The sequence below is a fragment of the Colias croceus genome, chromosome 25 (genome assembly GCF_905220415.1).
Source record: "Colias croceus chromosome 25, ilColCroc2.1".
In the NCBI taxonomy this organism is placed as follows: domain Eukaryota; kingdom Metazoa; phylum Arthropoda; class Insecta; order Lepidoptera; family Pieridae; genus Colias; species Colias croceus.
This window is the reverse complement of record NC_059561.1, coordinates 2,841,941-2,867,462: the sequence shown is the minus strand read 5'-3', so window position 1 is coordinate 2,867,462 and position 25,522 is coordinate 2,841,941. Positions and strand designations below refer to the sequence as shown.

Sequence of the window (25,522 nt, the reverse complement as noted above, 5' to 3'; positions counted from 1 at the left end):
CTAGTATATATTAGTTATATATTTGATGATGGATGATGATGAAGTTTTTTTTCACTAGCTACTAATCTGTTTTTGACATATCAAATTTTCTATGACCATTTTTATCCCAAACTAGTTTATATCATTTTTAAGTTAAGTATACCTAAGCTTTATTTTTCTGAGGATTGCAAAAATATTGAATTTGCGTATATTTTTACTCATAATAAGTAGGTATTATCTTTCTTGACTCACTCAAAATAAACAATGAAACCAATGAAACCAGTAACCAACTTGTAATTTTTAGTTACTTTATCTAATAAATAAATGAATAATTAAAGCAGAAATACTATGAAATAATGAATAATACATTAAAATTATATTAGCAATAATTCCTCTCCCCATTTACATGCAGAATTTTGATAAACAGCAACTCCGTCTTGACATAATCGCGCTCTGCTTTGCCGCGCTTTCGACATCCAATCCAATATGCCAAGTTAGTATGGCAGCGGGTGTCAAGTTATGCGCGTGATTTTAAAATATGTTGCGCAGAATGACAAACGTTAATAAAATATCGTGAACTTTAACCAAACTTTAACAGTCTTTCGTTAAAATAATAAGTGAAGTGTTGTGATTTGTGTTTAAGTAATTAAATCTTAGGTAATTTTATTTTTAAATTTTTATTGTTTTAAGATAAACTTTATGCTGATATCTCAATTCAAGGAAAGACTTCGTTTCGACATAATGTAAACTTTTCAATGTAAACTAAGTAGCTTTTGGTGATAACACAATTGTGTTACTAAGTTTTATGCTTTACTTACAACATTGTAGGATATAGATGAAAATAATTTTATAGAAAATGTAGAGTTTTTGCTCTCGTAAAAATTTAATAATTTTGAATAACAATTTCAATTTGGTAACTTTATAAAATTTATAAATTGAATAACTACATAAAAGTTTCTGTAATAGCTATAATATTATTATGGTTTAATATTATTTATAATGGAACAAAACCGCAAATAGGCTTTCAAGTGAAAAATTGGGTCAAACCACTAGATTTACAAAATTACCTGTCTAGGCTCTTTCATAAATCGTTTATTTAAATTCTGAACGAAGAAATGTATAAGATTCTGTAATGGCCAACCTTAAGACACAATTATACATAAATTATACCTTCTTACCGAAAATAAGTTTATCTAGTGAGCCTACAAGGTATAGGTACTATTTCACCTAAGTAAGTATATGTACTTAAATCATTTAATTAAACACATTTTTAAATTAATCGAAATGATTCATTATTAAGTCAACATGACTCTACATTCTTGTATTTTTTAAATGTAAAAATTATAAAAAAAATTCGCTATTAAAACTCCGTAGTTTTTAAGAACTTCCACTATAGAACCAAATTAAGTAATTTCAACAAAAATTATTAAGATATAGTATAAGTATTTATATAGACCTAAGTACTAAGTATATTTACGTCAAATTTCTTGTGATACCAATTTTCAAAGTCATATTATAACACCCCTTAATTACCGATCATTAAATGACGAAGTATATTTTCTATATCTAATTATGGATTTCTAACCGAGTTTTTTGCGCACCTAATTCTTATTATAACTTATAGCTTCTTGGAAAGCTTTAACGAACCAAAACAAAAAAAAAAGGCCGAAATCTTATGTTTTTTATACCTGCTCATGACATTTGAGTTTTAAATTCAATATTATATTATCTACCTAAATCACGCATTGACTACGTTTTAAAATTAATGGTCATACAGTACTTACCTATATTGTAAACCTGGAGTCTGTTCGTTTGTTTGGTTAAACACGTTGATGACAGAAACGATTGCGATTCCGATTTCGAGGTAAATAGTTCATTCACCAAGGAAGGTAGAGCGCATAGGTAAAAAATTCACTTCAAAATCAGACGAAGTTGCGTGGTCAGCTGGTATAAAACTGTAAAAGAAATGTTACATACTGTATAAATTACTATATAAGCGGAGTGAATCGGTTAATACTAAAATATAAAGTGAGTTGTTACATTGTGGAATGTCGAGCAATCATGATTTATTATATTTACCGCAAGAATCTAACGCAGGTATTAACTACTAATGGATTCACCCGTGAAAGATCCTTATTACATGACTAGACTAGCTGTGTACACGGTTTTACCTGCGAACAAAACCGTGAGCAATAAATTTCAACCCCTATTTGATATTTTCATACTTTGGGGGTTGCTATTGAAAAAAAATTTCTTTATCTACTAACATTATAAAGCTGTTTGTTTGAACGCGCTAATCTCAGAAACTATACTGGTCCGGAAAATTATCTCGGTGTTAGATAGCCCATTTATCGAGGAAGGCTTTATTATATCATCACGCTTAGACTAACAGGTGTGGAGCACTGCGAGTAAAACCGCGGGGCACAGCTAGTAGTATTTATAATATTCCCTGTGTTCAATGTAATTTGACCAAAATTTGATAGAGTTTATAAACGTTGTTCAATGTTCCTTCAAAAACAATGATTTGGTTAAACTTATCACTACTTAGGTAACTACATAGTATAAAACAAAGTCGCTTTTTCTGTCCCTATGTACCTTTGTATGCTTATATATTTAAAACTACGCAAAGGATTTTGATGCGGTTTTTTTAATAGATAGAGTTATTCAAGAGGAAGGTTTTAGTATATATCATTTATTAGGTTTTAGACAAAGTGGGCGAAGCCGCGGGCGGTAAGCTAGTATAAGGCTAGTATAATATATATGCCGTCATTTACTAGATATTTAAAATACCTTTTTTACCAACATATTTTAAGTTCTTTAGCAAACTTAAGCAACACTTCCCATGTACTTGAACATTCTCTTTCATTAAAAAAATATTAACACAAAAATATCAAACGTTATATAAATTAACTACGAATACATATTATTAATGTTCGTAACTTTAAAAATTTAATTTGTTGCTTTGAAATTCATACAAGAATAGTTGTACTGTGTTTAAGTGCACATTGAGAAACTTCCAATATCCAGGATAAAGCGTATTAGAATAAATTAAAGACTAATAAACTCGGTTTCATTTCTGTTACCGCTTACTTATACTTAATTCAATTATAATTACACCTATTGATGGATACTTAGGCCGTAAAATTATAATATATACGTTATAACGTATGTACTAAAAAACATTTCATAAATACGGCTAGCTTTAGGCTCTATCTTTGATCTACACACGATATACAGATAAATAAGTATAAAGGACCAAATTTTTCTAGTAATTTTTGGCAACACGAATATCTTGAAGCTCATTTGATTTTACTCTATTTCATTCAAACACTATCTAATATTTTAAAAAATACTATCACTAAACTGGGTACATATTATTTACTAAGTATCATCTAGCTATTTTTCACTGTATTAGTAGATAATAATATGTAATTAATAATTATTGATATAAGATAACGATAGTTAATAGTGGCCTGCTAACCAACCTTATATTTAGCAAAAGAGAATGCTTTGGAACACAAAACATTTTAAACGTTCATTTAATTGAAGAATTAATGAGCTTCATAAAACCTAATATCATTGTATTCATGTATCTTAATTAATTCAGATAAGAAAGAAAGAAATGATCGGAACCAAACGATTGTTCGCATTTTTTGCGAAGTGTGAGAGTTCGATTTTATAATGAACTAGGAAATTGGAAAATTTCTTATAGACGGACAATTGAGAGAGTAATTTTGTTTTGTGGCATCATCATTTCTATGATTCTAAAACTCAGGTCTTGAACAAAATACTTCGACTGTTTCTAAAAAAGTACTGTATTAGAAAAAGACTTGATAGTGTCTATTATACAATTTTTGTTTGTTATTGTTGTATTTTGCTCATTACAAAATTTGATAACAATGTATTTCTGCAAGGTCGCAATTATCGTAATACCATTGATAGTTATGTCATAATATCTTCGTTTGCATATTAAATAACGATTTGGTTTACACTCTAGGTAGGTTATACATGATTATTGATTAGTACAAACGTGAATAGCTAACAGATTAAAATGCTGTTAAAGTTTAAACTGAAAACTAATAGACAGTGTACATTAGTAGTGTTCAAGCAGCTTTAGAAACCTTTCAATTAGACTCCTTTAGAAATGCTTTTGAGTCGTCATTATGTAGCTAGAAAAGAGTAACCACAAATTCTGAAAATAGTGTAAAGAGAAGTATCAGCAAAATACTCTTATTCATTCAATATCTCATCAACATTATACAATTTTTATGCTTATATATTCGTCGATAACATTCCCTACATTTAACCTTCTAAAACACTGTTCATACGGTAAGAATTATACACCTTCACTCTTAGATGCTTGTCCTTTTGATTCGTCACTGCCTTCACTTCGCACCTGTAAAAAACCATAACGAAGACATCACAATAATTGATAAACAATTAATATTTACATAACAAGTTACATAAACAATCATTGTTTGACCCGAGAATGTTCGGCATTGAGCAAAACCGACGAAATGGGGGTAATTCGTTCGTGTTAGTTTGTAGGTCGTGGAATGTTTTAGCATTTACCAGTAAAGACTATGTTAAGCGTTTTCTTTGAATAGGTAACGCTCAACTAGATGGTTAAGATTTCGGAGAATTTTGTGATCTTAAAAGAGCAGAGATTGTATGTTCTATGGCTTGAATGGCTGAATATGGCTTTTAGAAGAGATAATGATTAATGATATGTAGGGTAGCAGTGTGGTATCGTTAATTATAGCATTCATTATTATTTCTATAACTTTACAATTTCTCTCCATTTATCCTATTAATGTAATAATGGCGAAAGTTTCTGATGTGTGTTATATCTCGCGAAATTTCCCAATCGAGTTTTTTTACGCTGACATATTTTTACCAGTGATTACACGCTAAAGAAGTGGCGTGCTGAAGCTTATACTTACCATTATTTTTGTGGCTGGCAGCTGAAGTGTACCTTAAATTTGTTTAAATATATTTTTTTAGGATCAATAACCTATACTAATCGGTTTATAAGATTATTAAAACATCGCGTGGTTTTTGTTGTGTAATTTATTATGAGTTCGAGTATCTATTTACAAAGCGTTTAATCACATATCTCTCCTTGAACCGATGTATTAATATTCAAAGGTTTTTATTTTAATAATTGTTTTGTTATGAATAGTATATAATAATTACTGTTAATGATTCAGAGATGTTAATTTGCGTCAAAACTCAAACGTACCTATCCTAAAGTCAGGGATGGCTGTTAAATTAAATATACAATATCAAATTACCCTTAGGTATGGGGTAATTTAGGTTCTCATTTCATAGAAAAGCTTTTGCGCTTCCAGGCCAAAGTTCGTTATGGACTTTTCTTCACTGTTAAATAGAAAAAATTTATAACGAAAAATAAAATAAAAATTAATCTCAGACGACAAACCACGCTATCTATCTCTATCTTCAAATCTCTATTTAACTAAAACATTATGGATATTATCTATACATATAATAAATCTGTAGAAGGGTCAATTCTGTACATTGAAAATATTGAAAAAATAAATAGCAGGGGGTGTTACTGGATCGATACCAAACCCAAATATGTGATTAAAAAAATTTTTGTCTGTCTGTCTGTCTGTCTGTCTGTCTGTATGTGAAGGCATCACGTGAAAACTAGCGGTTCGATTTCGATGAAACTTGGTATAATTATACCTTATTATCCTGGGCGTAAAATAGGATACTTTTTATCCTGGAAAAATACGTAGAAAAAAATTAATCTTAATTTTTCGGTTTTATCCATAGACGTTGTTCCGTAGAACCGCGAACACACGTTGCGTATTGTTATAGGCCTAGCCGTATTTGGGAATTGGGTCCAATACATATTTATAAGATTTTATTGTCAGAGGTACCTACTCAAAATGGAGAAATAAACCATCCACGCGAAGACCGACATCCGCGCGGACGGAGTCGCGGGCGGAAGCTAGTTGATACCTATAAATGAATAACCTTTTTAACTACCTATAGATATTTACAAAACATCACCTTTCTAATTTTGAGACAACACAATATCTGTGGACTGTGACTAATCTTTGCGGATGCTTATGGATGTTTGTCGAATTACGCTTACCAACTTCTTCGTCTTTACCTAACTACTAACGGATGAATAAATAGTATTCAGACTACTTCTAAAGCAGTATACCTACTAGCTAGGTACCTCTTCAGCCATTATTACATACCTATAGCGATTGAGTAATCTGTGCTTATGGGTACCTACTTTATTTCAATTTTCATCTTGCTCAGCTGTATATTGTTTGGCTGCTTTTAGAAAATGTATTGTTTAAATGATTGTTAGTTGTAGTTCTTTATTCTTTAACATACTTTATTCTCTCCGTATCTAATGGGTCCAAACTTACATTAAAAAAAAGATAACTGAAATATATTGGTAGTTAACAATACAATCTATTACATATAATAAAATCGTAGGAAAGTCAAAACTGTACATTGAATATTTTTTTAAAAGAATACTTGGGCCGTGATCTATAATCGATATAGAAGCCAAAAACATAGTTTTTAGAATTTTTGTCTGTTTGTCTGTTTGTCTGTATGTTTGTCTGGGCTAATCTCGAAAAGTACTGCATAGATTGACTTCAAATTTTGCATGAATATTACGAACAGGTCGGGTGAGGCTATAGGCTACATATTATCAAGCTATCACCTACGGGGGAGGAGCTGTGAACCTTTATTTTTCTTACATATTCCGTGTACTATGACAGCGTACAATCTAAAGACTCATGTTTAAATGTTGTTTTTGAGTAAGCCATGCCATTATCTACCTTTACACTATAAAAACTACGTCATTTATGTAATTTTGGCAGAGAAACAGTTAAATGAATCTTAGCAGTATAAAGACAAATTTGAAACAGCGCCATCTATAGCCAGTGTTATAAAAATCAAACACACATTAACTATTGGAAATTAATAATTAAATGACGCATAATATATAAATGTTGTTTGACAATATCTAGATTGAAACTATAAAAATTATGCCATTTAAGTAACTTGGGAAGAGAAACATAGTTTAAAGAATGTAAGTTGTATAATGTTAATTTTGTAACAGCGCCATCTATGAGATTTCGTAAAAATCAAATCAATTTACATGTTAACACTACTGAATACACTGTTGAAAATTAATAATTTAAATATAATCATGTTATTTATTTAACTCTTTAACCCATAATTATCTTCCCTTCCCTATAAGGTATATTTCGTGTAAATAATAAATATACTACATTTTTTTAAAGTGAGGGTAGATGTTTATTATTTTAAGTAAAACTAGACACCATTATCTACAGTAATTAATCTAATATTGATTGTGTTCATTAGTTACAATTTTAAAAATCTTCGTGTTTTATAAATTTACTAGCTTACCGCCCGCGGCTTCGCCCGCTTTGTCTAAAACCTAATAAATTATATACTAAAACCTTGCTCTTGAATTGGTCTATCTATTTAAAAAACCGCATCAAAATCCGTTGCGTAGTTTTAAAGATTTAAGCATACAAAGGGACATAGGGACAGAGAAATCGACTTTTGACTATTGAATGCCATAAAACCAAAAATATCAAATGCAATCTTAGTGTTTTGTGAATTTTCACCGTCATGCGTTCCCACTAAAGGTAAGTTGTTACATACAGGTATTTATTTTTTTATAATGATAGCAATTCATGTGTTTTGTTGGTATTATATTATTACACTTTTTGAATGAAATAATAAAATGATGAATTGATGAATTCTTTTATATATGACTTTTACAAGATTTTGAGGTGCATTGGGAACAGTAGTTTTTGATAAAATTTTATTTGTAAGTAGCTTTTTTTATAGATTTACAGTTAACTTTTGATTTTTTTATTTACAGATTCGATGCTCATAAAATTATATCGCCTTTGGAAGACGATTTCTGCTGACAATTTTACAACACCACTTGAAAATGGATGATTTGATGATAAAGATAGTGGCAGCGAGGATTAAGTGGAAATTAGTAATCATCCGCTTCGTTAATTTTTGACTGAAGTTAATGTCCAACGTCCAATGGTTCAATCATTGATCAATATCAATAATAGTGTTAATCATAATGGTTCAATCATTGGAAGTATCTCGGGAAATTTTGGAGGATATTTTTCAGGAAGGAGAGGAGGGGCAGCCAGCCACATATCAAACTACTACGTTTTAGTACCGAAAAAATGTTATTGCCAAATGAAACGTAAATTTTGCACTCACAACTGTACAAGTAATGTTTTTATTTTGACTTTGCGGTTATCTGATTATAATATTTATCGTTATGGCTATCGAGGTACCGACCGTACTGGGATCAGAGTACATGATATACAGTTCATCATCCAGGATTGCTAAGAGCATTTTCACACTGAAAAAGATGTTTTCTTTGAATCGTAGTTGCTTCATTTATTTATTTTTAATCATTTTACATAACTAATATGTTTTATATTTTATAAATATATCATTTTCATTATTTATAAATAAAATGGATCCAACATAACTTTGTTGTGTATCATTTCTCTATTAATAACCCATAGGCATATTTTCCGAGCGCCCCATTTAAGTTGCGGTCCTGAAATTATAAAAAATTTATGTATACTTTTGCCAAATATGTATAAGCTCATTGCTCAAGCTCATTTTTACATAAAAATAACAAAAACTAAACTACTAAATAAAATAAATTATGTAAAGATTTTATAAGAAAACACAGTATATTTATTAGGAGACGGTGATCTCTTCCAGGCAAAAGATATTCATCAGCTCAATAAAATTGAATAGTAAGTATGTTGTTAGTAATTATTCTTTAGATTCACAATTGTAATGAGCATTTCCGCATGCAAGTTATTTCAAGTAGTATCGTAGTTTAGATATATCATAGTTTTGACACATTAAAGTTCCAACAAAACCCTCAAATTTTTGAGCAGAGTTGAGCAAGATAATTTGAAAAATGTGCCGTGTTAAGTATTTTAGAAAAGGTTAGTTCGTTGGTAATTATTATTTCTTCTTCATTTACATGTTGTTAGTAAAAATAAACTTTGACTAACAGTCAAAGTATATTTTAACTAATACTACTTAATACTAACTATTATACTTATGTTCAGTATTTATCTGTATTATTATTGCTTGGTAATTAATATATTTTCATGTCGTATACTTAATTATAAACATAAGTTTGATGTGTTATTAGCTGGATTTATTGAAGTGAAAACTTTTTTAGCGGCGTTGGGTATAAAATCTTAGAGCCAGCGCGCACGAGCAACTTTGTCTCCGCAACTATTTTGTCTCTCCCATCAATTTGTATTGGGAGTTGCGTCGCTACGTGTGCGCAGTTTCATACTAGCCCATGGGTGGAGAGACAAAAAAGTTGCGGAGACAAAATAGTTACGGAGACAAAGTTGCTCGTGCGCGCTGGCTCTTAAACTCGCGTCAGGACACGTGACCATCGAAAAAGCGTAAGACGGATGTTAGTTTTTTTAGCCCTTATATTCCATGCGTAAGACAGATACCTACCATTCCAAAATATCAAACATGCTCTACGTTAATAATCAAGTTTTCACTTCTGCCGGCACTCCCGGAGTGCAACCCGTCTTTTTTTTACACACTCACAGACTTATAATATTTTATGTTAAAATAGTGTTAATCATATTAATATTTTTTCACAATTAAAAATATTTCCTTTTTTCTGATGGTGATGTTATGAGGACCATATTCGGTCCTCATATCATTAAAAATCTGTGCGAAAACTATAAACACTTGTGAGGCCCTCACGGCAGTCACGGATGAATTCTACACATACCCGTGGCCCTGTCGTTGATGCGGCTCGACGGAACACAGTGGGGTTTTGGTCGGTAGGAATCCGACATAACCCACGGCCTCTTCCCCGGAGGCCGTGGGTATCTATGCAAGATTTCCCCACTAAAAAAAAAGGCCCTCACGGCAGATCGGGGCGGTCTGACGCGAAGTGGGGACAGCGTTGTCACTGTATCGCTTTTGCCACGCTTTTCAACAGACTTATTCGATAGTTCAGTTTTGTGTTAAGACCGCTGTGACAACCAACCCGTGAGACAAACAAACCCGGTTTCCCCTATTATCCCGTTAGACCGAAACCCTCACTGAGAGGGAATTACGTCTCACTACTGATCACGACAGTCATATTTTATCTCGAGAATCTGAAACTTTACTCAATATGAAGACCGTTTGACAAATGATAGGGTGTATCATAATATTATTCGATCTCTTGAAGATGAACATGAGCATAAGCAATGACTAGAGTAGGGACGCGAATATTACAATTATTTGAGACAAGAACGATTAATATTTGTTTAATGAAAGATTAAGAATTGAAATTATTCAGTCTCTGAAAACGGACGAATAGCGAGAGGCCCGTCTTACTGCAGACGATTTCGTCATAGTCTTGATGACTTAGAGGTAAACAATCTACGAATTCGGTGGTGTGGTCCGACAAATATAAAAGTGGGTTTGCTTATAACCTCACAATTTATTACAGATCATCTTCTGTATAGGCGATATTAACGTAGTATGTTCTTTGCATGCTTTACATGCTTTAAAGTGGAGTAAGGAGACGGCTTTCGTTTGAAGATACACCGGAACCTTTGAAATCACTACTTTTAGAGGAACATACTGTGCAATCTAAACTGTTATTAGACAATATTCGCTCTTATAGTAGTGCGTTTCAAATGATCCTTTGGTGCTCAATAATTATCAGAAGGTCCTTTCATGCTTACTTTTAAGATACAAGGTCAAGGATACTATTGATAGGATCTATACTATTGATACTATTGATCCTACCATTTGATAGGATCCCTTTTGCCTGAAGGCCAACCTAAGTTTGTTTAAATATATTTTGTATTCGACTACAACGAATAGTGGAATACAAGAAATCAATATTTCTCAAATTTAAAACTGAACTCATTTCACAATTATTTTAGAACAGGTTAATTCGTATGTATGCAGTTTTAAATCGACATTAGAAGCTTTTCCTCAAGATGGTGATATCGGCACTCAGGAACTCCCTGGACGTGTTATAACGCCCAGGCCACAGTATTACAATTTTTCCTACAGTAGAGCAACGAATGTATTTTCGCATAGCAACGGAGGGGAACTCGCGGGGGGTCAAGTGACGCGGGCCACGTACCACAAACATGCTTAGTTTGTGGTACCGAGCGCGAAAGAAAGTCATCGTGTTTTTAGTAAAGTTACTATGTATACTGACGTAATTTAATACTTAGGTACATATTCTATAATGGTGCGCTCAAACTGTTAATCTACATTTAATTTAGATTATTATTTGAAATACTAAGTAATGTAGAATTTAAATCACATTCATTCATGTTGTCTTTAGATTTTAAGATTTTCTTATCAGTGTTCAATTTTAATGTAGTTAAATTTTATAAGAGACAATAATTAAGAACATTCAAAAATAAAGTGTCACGTATTTTTTTTTAAACGACGAATGACGAAAAACGACGTAATCGCGGACGAAGTCGCGGGCAACAGCTAGTACATCCATATAAACAAACATTCAGATCTAGATTACATTTGTCCAGCTGTATAAATGTGTTAGCAAATAAGCAAATAGCATACATATACAAATTCCTAAAAAAACTAGTTTCTCTAGTTTTGCAAGACAAATTATTTAGTTAGTCAACCCGTGGGTCGAATGACCCTTTTTTCCTATCGATTGTGTAATTCTTAAGGTCATATTGCAGATATCTAAACATATATAATAAAATCATAGGAAAGTCAAAACTGTATATTGAATATATTGTAAGAAATAACACGCGAGGCCGGGTTAAATATTAGTTTGAATGTAATAAGAATGTACTGCGATTCTACACAGCTACATAATTGATGTAGGTAGTTGATAACGAAACGCAGCAAGTCAACGACTATTAGCAAAGTGAAGGTAGTTGGGTCGAACGTCGTATAAACCACGTCCGAGCCCCTAGGCACGATTCGTACGAATGCGCCACGAGACAAAGGAAAGCGGCTTTTTATAGTATTCGACAGCTAAGCATGTTCAGACTTGAAATAATGACAACTATGTTGACAACTATTCATCCACAAAAATATTAAATCAAAAGTTACGTCTAACAATATTTTTATATTTTTAAAAGAACACTTGGGGCGTGTTCTACAATATATATCGAGGCCATACATTTTAAATGCTAGGTAGTTAAGTATATACATGCTAAACTCAAAAAGTTCTGCATGGATTTTCTTAAAATTTTCTATGAATATAACTAACAGGTCGGGTCAACATATAGTTTACATATCATCACACGAACAATAGGAGCGGAGCAATGCGGGTAAAACCGCAGGGCAGCTAGAAAGAGCCGATAATTGTGCGTTTACTATAATTTCTACGTATAAGTCAAGCTAAGTGGAATGCAAGTTGCCTATCCTTGAATGATTTTATTTGTTATTTAGCTACATTGGTATTTAAACTTTCAAGAAACGTTAAGTAGGAAGTTTGTGTTTAACAGAACTTAAATACCTACCTAAGTGATTTTCCTTGTTGTAAAGGTATATACTTCACACATCATTTATATTATGTGATCATAATAAGTTGATGAAGATGTAATGCCAAGCAATTATTGATTAAAAATATGTAGGGAAAAATATCTATCTATGAGGCCATAGCCCATATGGGAATTATTTATTATCCATATTAGGACGCAGTTGGCCTGTTGGTTGTCTTCTGCCTATTTATTTAATGTTACCTCCATGTATCAAGTGCTAATAATTTATATGATACCTACATGTAAAGTATGTATGTCTATCGTTTTAAAATATTATAATTATTATTCACATACCTACCTATATGGATTTTATTTTTAGATTCACAATATGACTATAAATAAACTATGAGAATCGCTTTCTGTATCGGGTTATCTTGGGTATGAAATATTTTTTCTGCTTTTATTTCTCAATGGAACGAACCAAAGACCGGTATTCAATGCAATGCCCTTATTCGCATATATGAGTATAAATATTTTTATGAGGTTGTTAACTTTTATGTTTTTACGCATGCGTAGTTTCTTTTTTTTCACATGCGTAGGTATCGTAGAAGCCAACATAGAAGCATATTATGGTAATTTTTGCTTACGTTCTTAGTTTAGACTATTGTCTACCAACTACGTAACTACTGGTCCGATTTGAAAAAAAATTCCGGTGTTAGATAGCTCATTAATCAAGGAAGGCTAAAGGTATATCATCTCGCTAAGACCAACAGGAGCGGAGCACTGCAGGTATAACCGCGGAGCACAGCTAGTGTCTAATATACAGAACTTAACATACCAAACAATTGCTTTCGTCCCTTTTACCTACACTAAAAACAGTTTTTTACGAAACACACATTGGACATTCAACTAACGATAACAGTCCATTTTTTATTGTTATTTCTTCGAGTATTGCATTGATTTCGTAAACATATTAAGACAAGTAACATGCATTATACATGTACATATATGTAAATTTCTCGAGGCAATGTACACAGTATTTGCATACACTGATATCTATAACGCTACATGCCCGCATATTGCTATCTTGATATCGACATTATAAAATTTCTAAATCATCATCAGTCCATATACTTTCCCACTGCTGGGACACATGTTTTATATGAGGGTACTGGCCATAATCCACCTCGCTGGCCAGTTGTGGATTGGCAGACATCAGTAGTACATCACACGTCGTCAAACTTTTTGATTCTTCGACACGTCCGCGTCGCTTAAATTTACTACTACGTCCGAACCTTTCGAATAATCTTCAATAATAGGCGTGAAATAAGAATTCGGATAAATAAGACACTTTATAATATTATAGGCATATTTTAATAAGAAACTACTTTTACCCGTAAATAATCGAAATAACACTACTGCTATAATATAATACATGGATAGACTTAGTAGGTATAAGTTTTGTTCTCGAAATCATCCTGTAATCATATTGTGTTGTTTGAATCTTATAAACCCCTCTCATTTTCTTTGGATGTATTTCATGTGGCTTGGGAGCAAGCGCTCGTTATTTTTCCAACCTTACCTTCTGCACGGTCATGTAAGATAGTAGGTACTGACGTGCCTGATGGCTGATGCCCCCACATAATCTAGGTAATTAAAACCATTAGGAATAGGATTTGATCCAAGAGACTGCAGATGTAGTACACTCCTTTTAAACGCTGATTTAAAAGATGAGCTTCCGCAATGCAAATGTGTTCCAATTCCACCAGTTATAACAGCAGTCAGGAAGTAATTAATAAATAAGTAACAATTAAAGAACGCCATTCAAGAATATAAATATAAACTGAAATATATCGTGATAAAACGTAACGAGATTCGAAAGAGAAACAAGAACTGTTATTTAACGTTGATTTCTTCCGTGTGTTGCGTTCAACAGAATATAATCAATTCGCTGGTATGTTACACTTATCTGTAGTTTACCTAATTATTAGTGTAATTGGAGCGGGACAGAAAAGCTACTTTGTTGTTTTGTAGCAAAACGTGCCCTTTCCAGGACTTCTTTGAAATTTGCTAGCATACCTGCAACTGTCCCTTTTAACTTTTAAGGTAGTTTTCATTACCTTTTTAATTTTCGGGTTTGGTTTTATGAACCAAGCTTCATACGTCACCAGAAAAAAGTGATAAACTACTGATATATAAAGCTAAGTAGTTAAGTACCTAATACAAACAAAAGTTTGCCGGGCAACCCAGGAAGCTTACTGTAGATACCTGAAAAATTATATAATGCCGGTTAAATCGTAATCACAACAAAACAGCTGTTACAATCAAAACAGTATTAACCACATTTAAACACAATTTATTACTTCTACCGCAAAAATCATAACCCACACAAAACTAAAAGAAAGAACCATCACCATCGCCTAATTCTAATCATGCTCCCGACTCCATAATAATTCAATCACGTACACAGTATGCCATAGCGACTACGGAAGTATGTCTAACTGTAAAGCATACGTTTTTGTAAACTGTGTGTCACAAATGGGGGTTTGTACTTTGTATCCAGGTTAGGTTGAAAGTGTTTTAATGTTTTGTACATGATGGTATTGAAAGCGAAGTCATGAGACTTGTATTTGTATGCCACTCTTAAGTAGATGTTGCTGACGTATTTTTCCCTTACGAAATAATTTATCACGTAAATTAAAACTCGATCGAAGATGTTTATAAAGCAATAATAATAAAAAAAATCAATCAAAATTCTAAAAGATTTTTACCTAGTACGTCTATGGACGAAAACTCCGAAAAGTGGATTTTCTATCGTGCACACTTTACACTACTAATAAAGTAAACATTTAGTGAACACCATTGTATTTAATTTATTTATTCATTGATTCAGTATCAATAAAATTTATATAAGTCTATCTTTACCTATAATTAAATGTTACATGACCGTGACCCGCAATCAAAATATCAAAATGTTAATCTCCCTAATAATCTACGTTTTTCGAGCAGACTTATAAAATATACCATGCAGCATAGTATTTTATTTCTGAGCTGGCTTAGTCTTTAAACTTATAATAACTAGTACTTACAGCTAAGTGGTAACCGTTTCCTAGTTTACTTTACGAGGAAGTAATATTGAGAAAGTAAACGATTGAACTTGTAGCTTTTACTCTCACTACATTGGGTAAGTATTCATTGTCTTTAATGGGCAATTATCCGTTTACAGTTTAGTTCAGAAATGCTATGAATACTAATTAAGATGTTTTTTCGTATTGTGTAACTTTTTGAAATGATACATGCATACAAATACAATACATACCTACTTAAGAAATATGGACATATGGAAATTACGAGATAAACGGTCTGCTTTTAAGTTTTAAGTATGAAAACTTAACTTGAAGATATGATAATAGTACCTAATTACTTGTATAATATTATGTTATTATCTGATGTAATGGGATAGTCAATATATATTTAGTATCGTTTTGCAATTTGTCTTATAGATGCTGAGTAAGAAGTTATAGTGTTGTCCCTATTATTCTAACACCTTACACATATAAGAATAAAATCATATGGATATAATTTAAACTAATATTATAAACCTGAAGAGTTTGTTTGTTTATTTGAACGCGCATATCTCGGGAATTAGTGGTCCGATTTGAAAAATACTTTCGATCATAGTTCGGTGTTAGATAGCCCATTCATCGAGGAAGGCTATAATAGGCTATCATTTCGCTAAGACCAACAGCAGCGGAGCACTGCGGGTAAACCCCCAGCGCAGCACAGTTAGTGGTTATAGTATTTTTATATAATATACTTCTTGAAATCACCATCATAACATTATTTTGATAATCCAACTTTTAACTGCGGAAACAACGAAATTAACATTGACCGAATTTTTAAGGTGGATTTACCGGTGTTAAGATTGACATGCCAAATTTTAACGGACTTTCAAGGCTATCTAACTAAGTACTACTTACTAGGAAAATTAAATATTTTTTCTAACATGTTTTTTTAACGTTAATGCGTACTTTGAGTGACGATTTGTTTTATTACGAAAACGGGATTTACTTTAAAATCTTGTTTTTTAATATTCTCAGAATAAACTTAGTTACTTGTAGGAGATATTTATTTTCAACTTCTTAAAATCCGAAAGTTTCTATCTACTTAATTAGATAACTATTTGAACGTTTGCTGCTCTTTCACATAAAAAATATTGGATCGATTTGTCTGAAAGATGTTAAGGAAATAGGTTGAAGCTTGAAATGAAACTTTATTTACAACTAGAACCACGAACAATTTCACAGGTTGAAAATGAGTAACCATAATGTCCTTAGTACAGTAGACACCTACCATATTATATTTAGGTACCTAGGTGTCTACTGTCTATGCTATCTAATAAATATGAGTACCTAGCTGTGAGCTGTCTATAACCTACTATCTAAAACGACCTTCTCCAATCTTGTCAACTATCTTAACTGTATTTTATACTTACGTAGGTTTAATTGTTTATTCACTAAAAAATGTATTCATTCATATATTCCTTTTAGTTTTGTTTCCCAGCATTCCGGTTTTCTACGACCTTCAGAATAGTGTCCACATAAAATGGTTTATTTTTGCTTTTCTTGCACTGACCTAACAGGTTCCTGTTTGCTCGAAGACGGTATTGTAACTATAAGAGAACATTACTAAAGTATCGTTTTATATCGTCATTTTATTTTAAAACATAAGTAACTATAAGGTTAAAGCAAAAAGAAGTAAATATCCAGTAAATACTAAATACGCGTGCCCATCTTCCAATCTTTGACTTCTATAATACTAGATAAGAAATGAGATATTTTGCACCTAATTGTTTCGATCGCAAACAAATTTCTTGCTTGAATGCCGATTTTGACCATTTAATTTCTAGACTTTTCTGACTGATTTTTCTCACACCGCACCTTAAATAAAATCAATATATTTCGTAGCGATTAACAAAGAAACTAGTAGGTATTTGTATTGTCATTCACTTCTTTGTACATGCAGGTTCATCACACTTATACAAACATACTCAATACTCATTTCTTTCACACTCAGTAGGATATAAAGCAGGTTATTTCGTCGGTAATAAAAAAATATCTAGGTAGTTTAAGTATGCATTTCTGTTATAATCGAGTCCATGACCACACTTATTTTAAGGTAATAACACGTCTAAGGGCCGATTTTTCAATGCTTGGATAAAACTTATCCGTCCAATAAAGTATTACACGATCATATTAAAATGTCACGTAAACTGTCAAATACGGGCAATTAGAATACGTTTTTAAAATGGTAGTTTTATACATTATTGGACGAATAAGTTTTATCCAAGCATTGAAAAATCGGCCCTAAGTAACATTAAAAAAAACGTCGGTATAGATAGTATTGTACTATATAGTAAATTTTATTACTAAACACATTGTAGTATGTATGTAAATATTTTTCTTAGTACATAGCTGTAAAACAAAAAGCTAACGTCTTCATTCTCACACATTAATAACACGCATCTAATTATATCATCGCCCCAAGTAAACTGTTTTGTAATAGATTAATTGATACAGATTTGCATAAATACCACAAGCAATTGTTAACAATGTAAAACATTCACATACTTAGTTCCCATGTCAGGGCTTTTGCATGGAGTCATTGACGAGGAAGAAAGGTAAATTATAGGGGTTATTAACATTGATGGGTTAGAGGCATCGATCTATAATGTAGAAAGTCTATAAAGGAAGCCTTCAAAAAAAGACCGTATTTGCCATTACAAGGCCGACAAAGCACCTGTAACACCACTAGCCACCACCAGTATTACGTGTTTATGGACGATGGTGATCACTTAACATAAGGAACCACCTTACATGCTTGCTCTGCCATAGTATTGGATTGGACAACTTTCTCCAAAACCTTTTTAGCCTGATTATTTGGTAATCACTTAACATAAGGAACCACCATGCTTGGTCTGCCATAGTATTGGATTGGACAACTTTCTCCAAAATCTTTTTAGCCTGATTATTTCAAAGTCTGATAGATTTGCGAGGTGACCGTGACCTATCCATCTATCAAAGACACTACAATTATTTTATTTAAAAACTTATAGCATTTTTATATCAAAATTGATTAAAATCTGACCTAATTAGATAGTGAATAAACAAAAAAAATTGTTTCATTAACGATTAACTCTACGTTCCCACTGAAAACCATTCAAGTTGTCAAGTTTCGAAACGCATTAACAAACAAGTTTTTTGATCACTTGTTGCGTGTTTAATTTTGCAAACATAATTCGGAACATTGTCAAAGAATTGTATCAAGTTATGTTTTTTTTAACAGAATGTTCATTGGTGATACAAGAATAGCAGCAGTTGCTTCTAAATGCTTAAAAGTATTAACGAACATGTTTGTTGCAGGTATCGCGTAACAGCGAACTCAATACGAAATAACTACTGCTACTTAAGACTTTACCTAAAACTTTCAACTTTATCATCTTCTTTTCTGTCCTTATCGAAAAGATGTACATTGGAAACGATATAACCGAAACAAAGTCGAGTAAAAAAGCAAATGTTATAAGTCCATGAATAGAAGGAAGATCTTTAATAGATAAGAAACTGGGACATCAAGACAACACAAGGAACGTGAAACATACATAAGAATTGAAGAATACTGTCTTCAATAACTAACTAGAAAACCAAGGAACAAATGCAATGGATAGTATCGTAATCAATTAGCTACATACAGTTGTGAAAGAAGAAATATCCAAAATGTCTACCAGTAATGATCTAAGTGATGTTGAAGAGGCGCCTAAACTCCGTATGAAGCCCGCTGTGAGCAGTATATTCTGTTGTAGTGTGACTGCTGCCTCTGGCTTCATTGCTGCGTATGCTCTTGTAAGTATTTCATATGATATATATATGATATTATAGTTTCTAGCCGAGGTTTTACGTAGAGTGTAAAGTATTAAAAAGCAGCCTATATCATTCCCTTATCCCTGACTAAATATTGCCAGTCGACAGTCAAAGGAATTTTTAAAGTATCCTATGTTCTCTAACTTCAAAACCTAGCTTCGATTTAACGTGAACTAATGAAAGGAAATATAAAGAAAGAAAATACGTAAAACTATCTTAATAACAAAATAAATCGCCTAACTTAACCCAGCATGTTTAAATTTGATCTTCAAACCTACTATCACAGCTCACTATACTACTATCAAACAATGTGTGAAATAGAAGGGGCCTAGCCGGTCCACTAAGGCCAAGTTATCTCACGGCATGACGAAACCAGCTACTGGGTCGGTATGCATTGAGTCGTAATGGATAATGAATTAATGTACTTACATTATGTTCATTTCTAGGTTAGCGACTTGGCTGGGTAGATGTAGTTTTAATTGTTGAGTTTAATAAGATGTTGCCAATGATTAATTAGATTTTAATAGATATGTTTTCTTAATTATGTAAAACGTCTCTTTTACGTCGTTTATAATTTTTTACAGTCTTTAAAATAGGAGGATGTTTCTGAACGTTGACTGATGTCGTTTATGAACCGATTTTAAGATATTTTTTTTGTTGGAAAAAAGATAACGAAAGGTGATCATGATAAGGAAAGCAAGGTTAAAATTTTAATACTTACTAACAATAGAACAATAATTTATTATTACTTGGTCTAAAGGTCTAAATATAGAAAATCACGTCAAGTGGAAGTCGGTGTTCAAATCAAGAAAAACTTATAATTTGAAGCTTCGACCTCAACTTGAGAAATTTAAAAGTACAACTTTATCTTTAGCTTCCTTTTTATGATGTCTGTGACATAATGCGTAGATGAAGATTACAAAATCCTTTGTCTTTAATTTAAGAAAGTCATGTGTGAAAAAATGACCTTTGCCTTTTCAAAAAACATTGCAAAAGTGCAGTATTTCTCAACTTCACTATCTATTCATCAATAGTTAAACGTATCATGTATTTCGGTACAAGATATATCACTTTGAAAGTGTTATATTATGTTGTGTTATGTAACATTTGTGTCAAAAGCTCTCAACCGGTTTATTTGGAACCGATTTTGAGGTCCACTTATGAATAGTGTTAATGTTAAATGAGTCATCTGATAAGCAATACAATGAGATGAGGCGTAGCAAACCATTTTTGTTATACACTTTTTGTTACAACCACGCACACAAACACATATCTGTAGTACTCGGTCGTGTACAAAGTTACTAGTAAGTTCTTCAATTCATCTTTATAGTATTATAGATAAAACTCAAAGGTGACTGTTATAGTGATCTATCAACGCACAGCCCAAACCACTGGACGTATCGGGCTGAAATTTGGCATGCAGGTAGAAGTTAGGAGGAAGGCATCCGCTAAGAAAGGATTTCCCGAAATTCTTGCGGGAACGGGGAAAAACGGGGATGCACGTACAAAGTCGTGGGCGGAAGCTAGTTTGGTATATGATACTTACCGTCAATTTATACAGTTAAAATATTATCTTCGTATAGTTACCCCAATAAGAAACTTTATTCTTCTCTACTTCGTGCATTATAAGATAATATCACTTCTAATGTACCTACTTAATTTTGATAATTTTTATCAATAGTAGTTAGCTGAGCTGTAGTAAAAAATGTGTTAAAACCGGAAAAACATTCAATTTTTTCATCGCTTTAGCTGCATGAATGTCGTCAATTAATTTATCCATATTAATTTATCGATTGTTATTAAATTTCCAGGTGTCCTACGCAATAGCTTTGATCTACGAAATAGTATGGGTGGTGGAGTCGCAAAGCGGCTTGCCTATAGCATCCGCTCTTCTTATGATATGTTACTGCGTGGTTATCGCCGCTACAGTTGTTCTGGTGCATGGACTTATATCTGTAAGTATTAAATCTTGATATAAAGGATGTGACGTAATGAATGGATAATATGGTGACTGCAGGTAGAGAACGATGTGGCAGTTAAGAAAAATATACTTTGGTTATCGTGATATCGAGTTTTCTTTTTTCGGGATATTGGACATGTCGAAATAATGAAATAATAACACCCTAATTACACCCACCTAAAAGGTATAAGATTATTCTTAGAAGACTAATATAATTTATCCAGCTAATATGATTTAAAATTTTGAAGCTAAAGTATCAAGATCTTCTCTTTCATTCACTGTTACATTTAAAATCTGTTTTGTATTTATTTGATATTTCCAATATTGATGTTTTCTCTTTTTCCTAATTATTCATTAATTTTCTCATTTATTGGTCGATGTTTCCAGAAAAACAACACGTATCTACTGGCGTGGTTGATATCTGTTATCTTGGTGCTGATACCGGAGTGCGCTCTAGTCTTCTATATGTCTATAAGTCATTGGGTAAGTTTTATTACTTAAATATATGTATTATAGTTTCTTCATTTGTGAAGATATTGTGAAGATAATATATTCCATTTTTACCATAATAAAAAGAAAAGAAAAAAATATAATATAATAATAAAATATAATATAATCGTAAAGAATATTTTGAGTACACATGTAAAACGATTCTCTGCTGATTATCTTCTCTTAAAACTACACTTCCATCCATAAAATGGGTCTACAAAAAGTAGAATGATAACTATATAGTGTTAGATATCATTTTTTTTTAAGGAACACAAGCACATTTGGACTTTCCGTTGTTATGTAATAATAATGCACGGCAGACGTTACATATCGTCGAACTTTTGATTCTTCGACATGTCGTTTTCTCACGATATTTTCGTTCACCGTTTAAAATAATAATGATATTTAATACTAACTTTTCCATTTCAGGGTCTTCAAGGTGTATACGGAGGAGCGGAATTAGCATGTTATGTCGCTCGATTACCTGCCATTGTTTGTGGTGTGGTGTTGGTACAATCTGCGTACGCGCTGCGTGAAGCCAGGTGAATTACTATCACTACTATCAGTATAAAACAAAGTCGCTGTCTGTCCATATGTATGCTTAAATCTTTTAACTACTTACTTACTTTAACTACTTTTAATAGGCGACGCCGTTCGTGAAAAACTTATAAATAAAAATTTCAGAAACTTTGATGTACCTACTATAAATAACTTGACTCACAATTGCTTACTATAAAGTCGTCCAAATATCCTATCGGCATTGTATAAAACAATTCATTAAATTTAACACCTTAATTCGAGGCAGTTAAGTTCAAAGTCAAGCGCTAATTAAACTAATATGAAGCATATTGGGTAAAATGTTTTATTTTGTTTTTCAGGAAAGCAGAATATGGTACAGGTATGGGAGTGGGTGGTAGCGAATTCGACGCCAGCCATTACGTTCCGGAGCCTACGCCTGCTTTCACTAATGAAGGATTTATGCCTGATAATGGTGGGTGGACATATTTTGTACTTATTTATTTTTATTGGTACGAGATTGTTGAATTAAAATTAATAATTAATTAAAAAGTGTATACCTAAACATACTTTTTAAATTATTCGTGATTACAATTACCAAGACAATCAAGCTTACTTTTATGAGTATTGTAAAGAGTCGAAATACTTCTTAGGACAACGATAAGTTCTACGAATGATCATCAATTTTACCTTATTTTAAACAACACCTACTTTATACATTGATATTATTATACTCTAACAGAATGCATTATTTTATAAATTACAGGCAAATCCGGCTCAATGCCTGACCTCAGGCGCCATCTAGCGTCCCGCCAATCGCACATGGGCTACATGATGGCCCAACCTCCACCAGCCTACTGGCAACACTTGGCTGATCGGCAATACGCGGCCAGCCTCCGACTCCCCAAACATTACCCACCACCACAAGCATTTGGCACATGGGTTGGCCCACGCACTGGCCCATATGACAAACGTCGGCACTCCATAGTTGGCGCGTTTGACGAATACCCGACGAAATATGACTATGACGATAGAATGGAGTGTAAAAGTGAGATATCTTATCCGTATAGACAATATTATGACCCTAGAATGTTTCCTCCAGACTATGAAAGATATTATCAAGCTCAAGACGCGTATGGTGTTAATTTATTAAGACATGATCCTTATCATTTTAATAATAGAGATAGAGATAGGTCGTTCTATGCTGTGCGAAACAGTCATACATCTGTTGGTAATGAATCTGATGATCTGACTAAATATAAGGACGTTGCTTTATAAGGAATAAAATCTATAAACTATTTTTGATGGATTACTTCGTCTAAAATAATAAATATTGTACATAAAATGAATAAAACAAGCATGTATTGGAATAAAGTTCATTCAAATGTAGAGGCTCGACATAAAAATAACTATTGCTAGCTGATAACCAATATTTGCGTTTTCACTATGTAGGATAGTACAAGGTTGTATGGATATGCGTGAAATGTCATTTTGACAGTTGAGTACAAACATAACTCATATAAACAACTGAAAACGCAATACTTCAAGTAAAAAGGTTTGATTTTTGCGGATACATTATTTTCCAATAATGAGTAAATTACAAAAACAATCAAACTATGATTTCACATATCACAAAAATTAAAAAAAGCGGATGTGTTCTATGATACAAATCTAACAACTTGTAATTAAGTTTACAATTTTTCATAAAATATTCTAACAACACAACGCATGAGATAACAAAATTGTTTAACGATAAAATACCATGACTAAAAGACGAAATATCCCACCAAAACAGTGAAGAGCGATTTTAAATTTTCGGATTGGATATATTGTAATTATATTTCTTTACATCATTATCTATAGACAAATTGTAGCCCAAAAGCTCTCTCTACATCATATTTGTTAAATTAAATAAAATTACATGGATGAGCTATGTTTCATTTAAATATTGACTAATTCCAGAGTATTTTTAAAAATGGAACAGTCACAGTACCATATGCATAGATAATTAATAAAGATCTCTTATCTATGGCTATTACAGATAGTTACGTGTAGTTAACATTGTAAGATATTTAGTATTCCTACGTACTTTAGTTATTTAAATCATTCCGTCCGGTGTTGTGACTACATTTAACTATAATGGTGCTTTTCAATTTTATAGTTAAGTGTTATGAAGTTTCATAAACTGATGTCGCGGTCGGCGAGAACTAAATTTAATTTAGTTAGTACCTATTAACAATTCTCATTAATTCTCTGGTTGCGTAAAAATATAAAGGATGGAATATTCATTGTTTGTTTCTTAGTTTCTTGTCATGACAAGAAAGATAGAGACAACTCAATTATGATATAAATAAATAGACATCCCGTTTTATTCCAATTTACTTTATTTACAAAGAGTGAAATTAAGCTACGCGTGTAGATATAAAGAGAAGGAAAAACATATCGTATTCGAGAAAAATCTTTGTATATTTAGAAAAAGATACCCTATCCATTTCTTTCTACTGTGGCGACAAATCTTCAAAGTTCAGATGCAAATTGCATGTGCACAGGCAGATGAGATACCACGATTTTCTGTCACTTCGTTTATTCGTCGTACAGCTAGAAATATTATTGCATTCGCTATTTCTAATATACTGTATAATACCTAGAATGCAACTAAATTTAGTGTTGCTAGAAAATGCATAATAGTACCAAACCTTTGTTAAGGTATAGAATAAGATTGTATTACCTTTATTATACCATAAATAATGTAAATATTATACATAAAACTAGGATAAAACGAAATACAAGACATAATTTGCACAATAAATTTAAAATTTTGATGCAGGTTATGTTTTGTTTACATTTTCATAAATGGAGAACAATAATATGAAAAATATATAGCATAATTTGAAGCAGACTTTCAGAGTATTTCACAGAAAATTAATAGCCTATTTGGCTTTGTAGTTCTTATGTAATGTGACAAGTTTGTTTTTCTAATGATATTATTCTCTGTTTACGAATATTAAAATAAGCAATTATTTAGTTACGTAATTTAGTTAAGTTACCTAACAACCAAAGTATTGTTATATTTCACATAAAATTTTCAGTCACTACTTAAGGATGCAAATAATAAAATATTTTTATAAATA

General features: G+C 32.1%; 1 protein-coding gene across 1 annotated transcript; it reads left to right on the top strand.

The window, feature by feature from the left end:
- The first annotated feature begins 475 nt into the window (after positions 1-475).
- On the top strand, positions 476-25,522 carry LOC123703129. The gene is made up of 7 exons (XM_045651027.1): positions 476-636; positions 18,932-19,408; positions 21,238-21,381; positions 21,774-21,869; positions 22,305-22,417; positions 22,754-22,866; positions 23,158-25,522. Exons 2-7 carry the CDS (start codon positions 19,283-19,285, stop codon positions 23,667-23,669), a joined length of 1,104 nt encoding a protein of 367 aa, XP_045506983.1. The 5' UTR covers positions 476-636; positions 18,932-19,282; the 3' UTR covers positions 23,670-25,522.

Coding starts and splice junctions, on each gene's coding strand:
- LOC123703129 (XM_045651027.1), top strand. CDS start 19,283: ATGTCTACCAGTAATGATCTAAGTGATGTTGAAGAGGCGCCTAAACTC. Junction 19,409..21,237: donor TCATTGCTGCGTATGCTCTT/GTAAGTATTTCA, acceptor TTAAATTTCCAG/GTGTCCTACGCAATAGCTTT. Junction 22,867..23,157: donor AGGATTTATGCCTGATAATG/GTGGGTGGACAT, acceptor TATAAATTACAG/GCAAATCCGGCTCAATGCCT.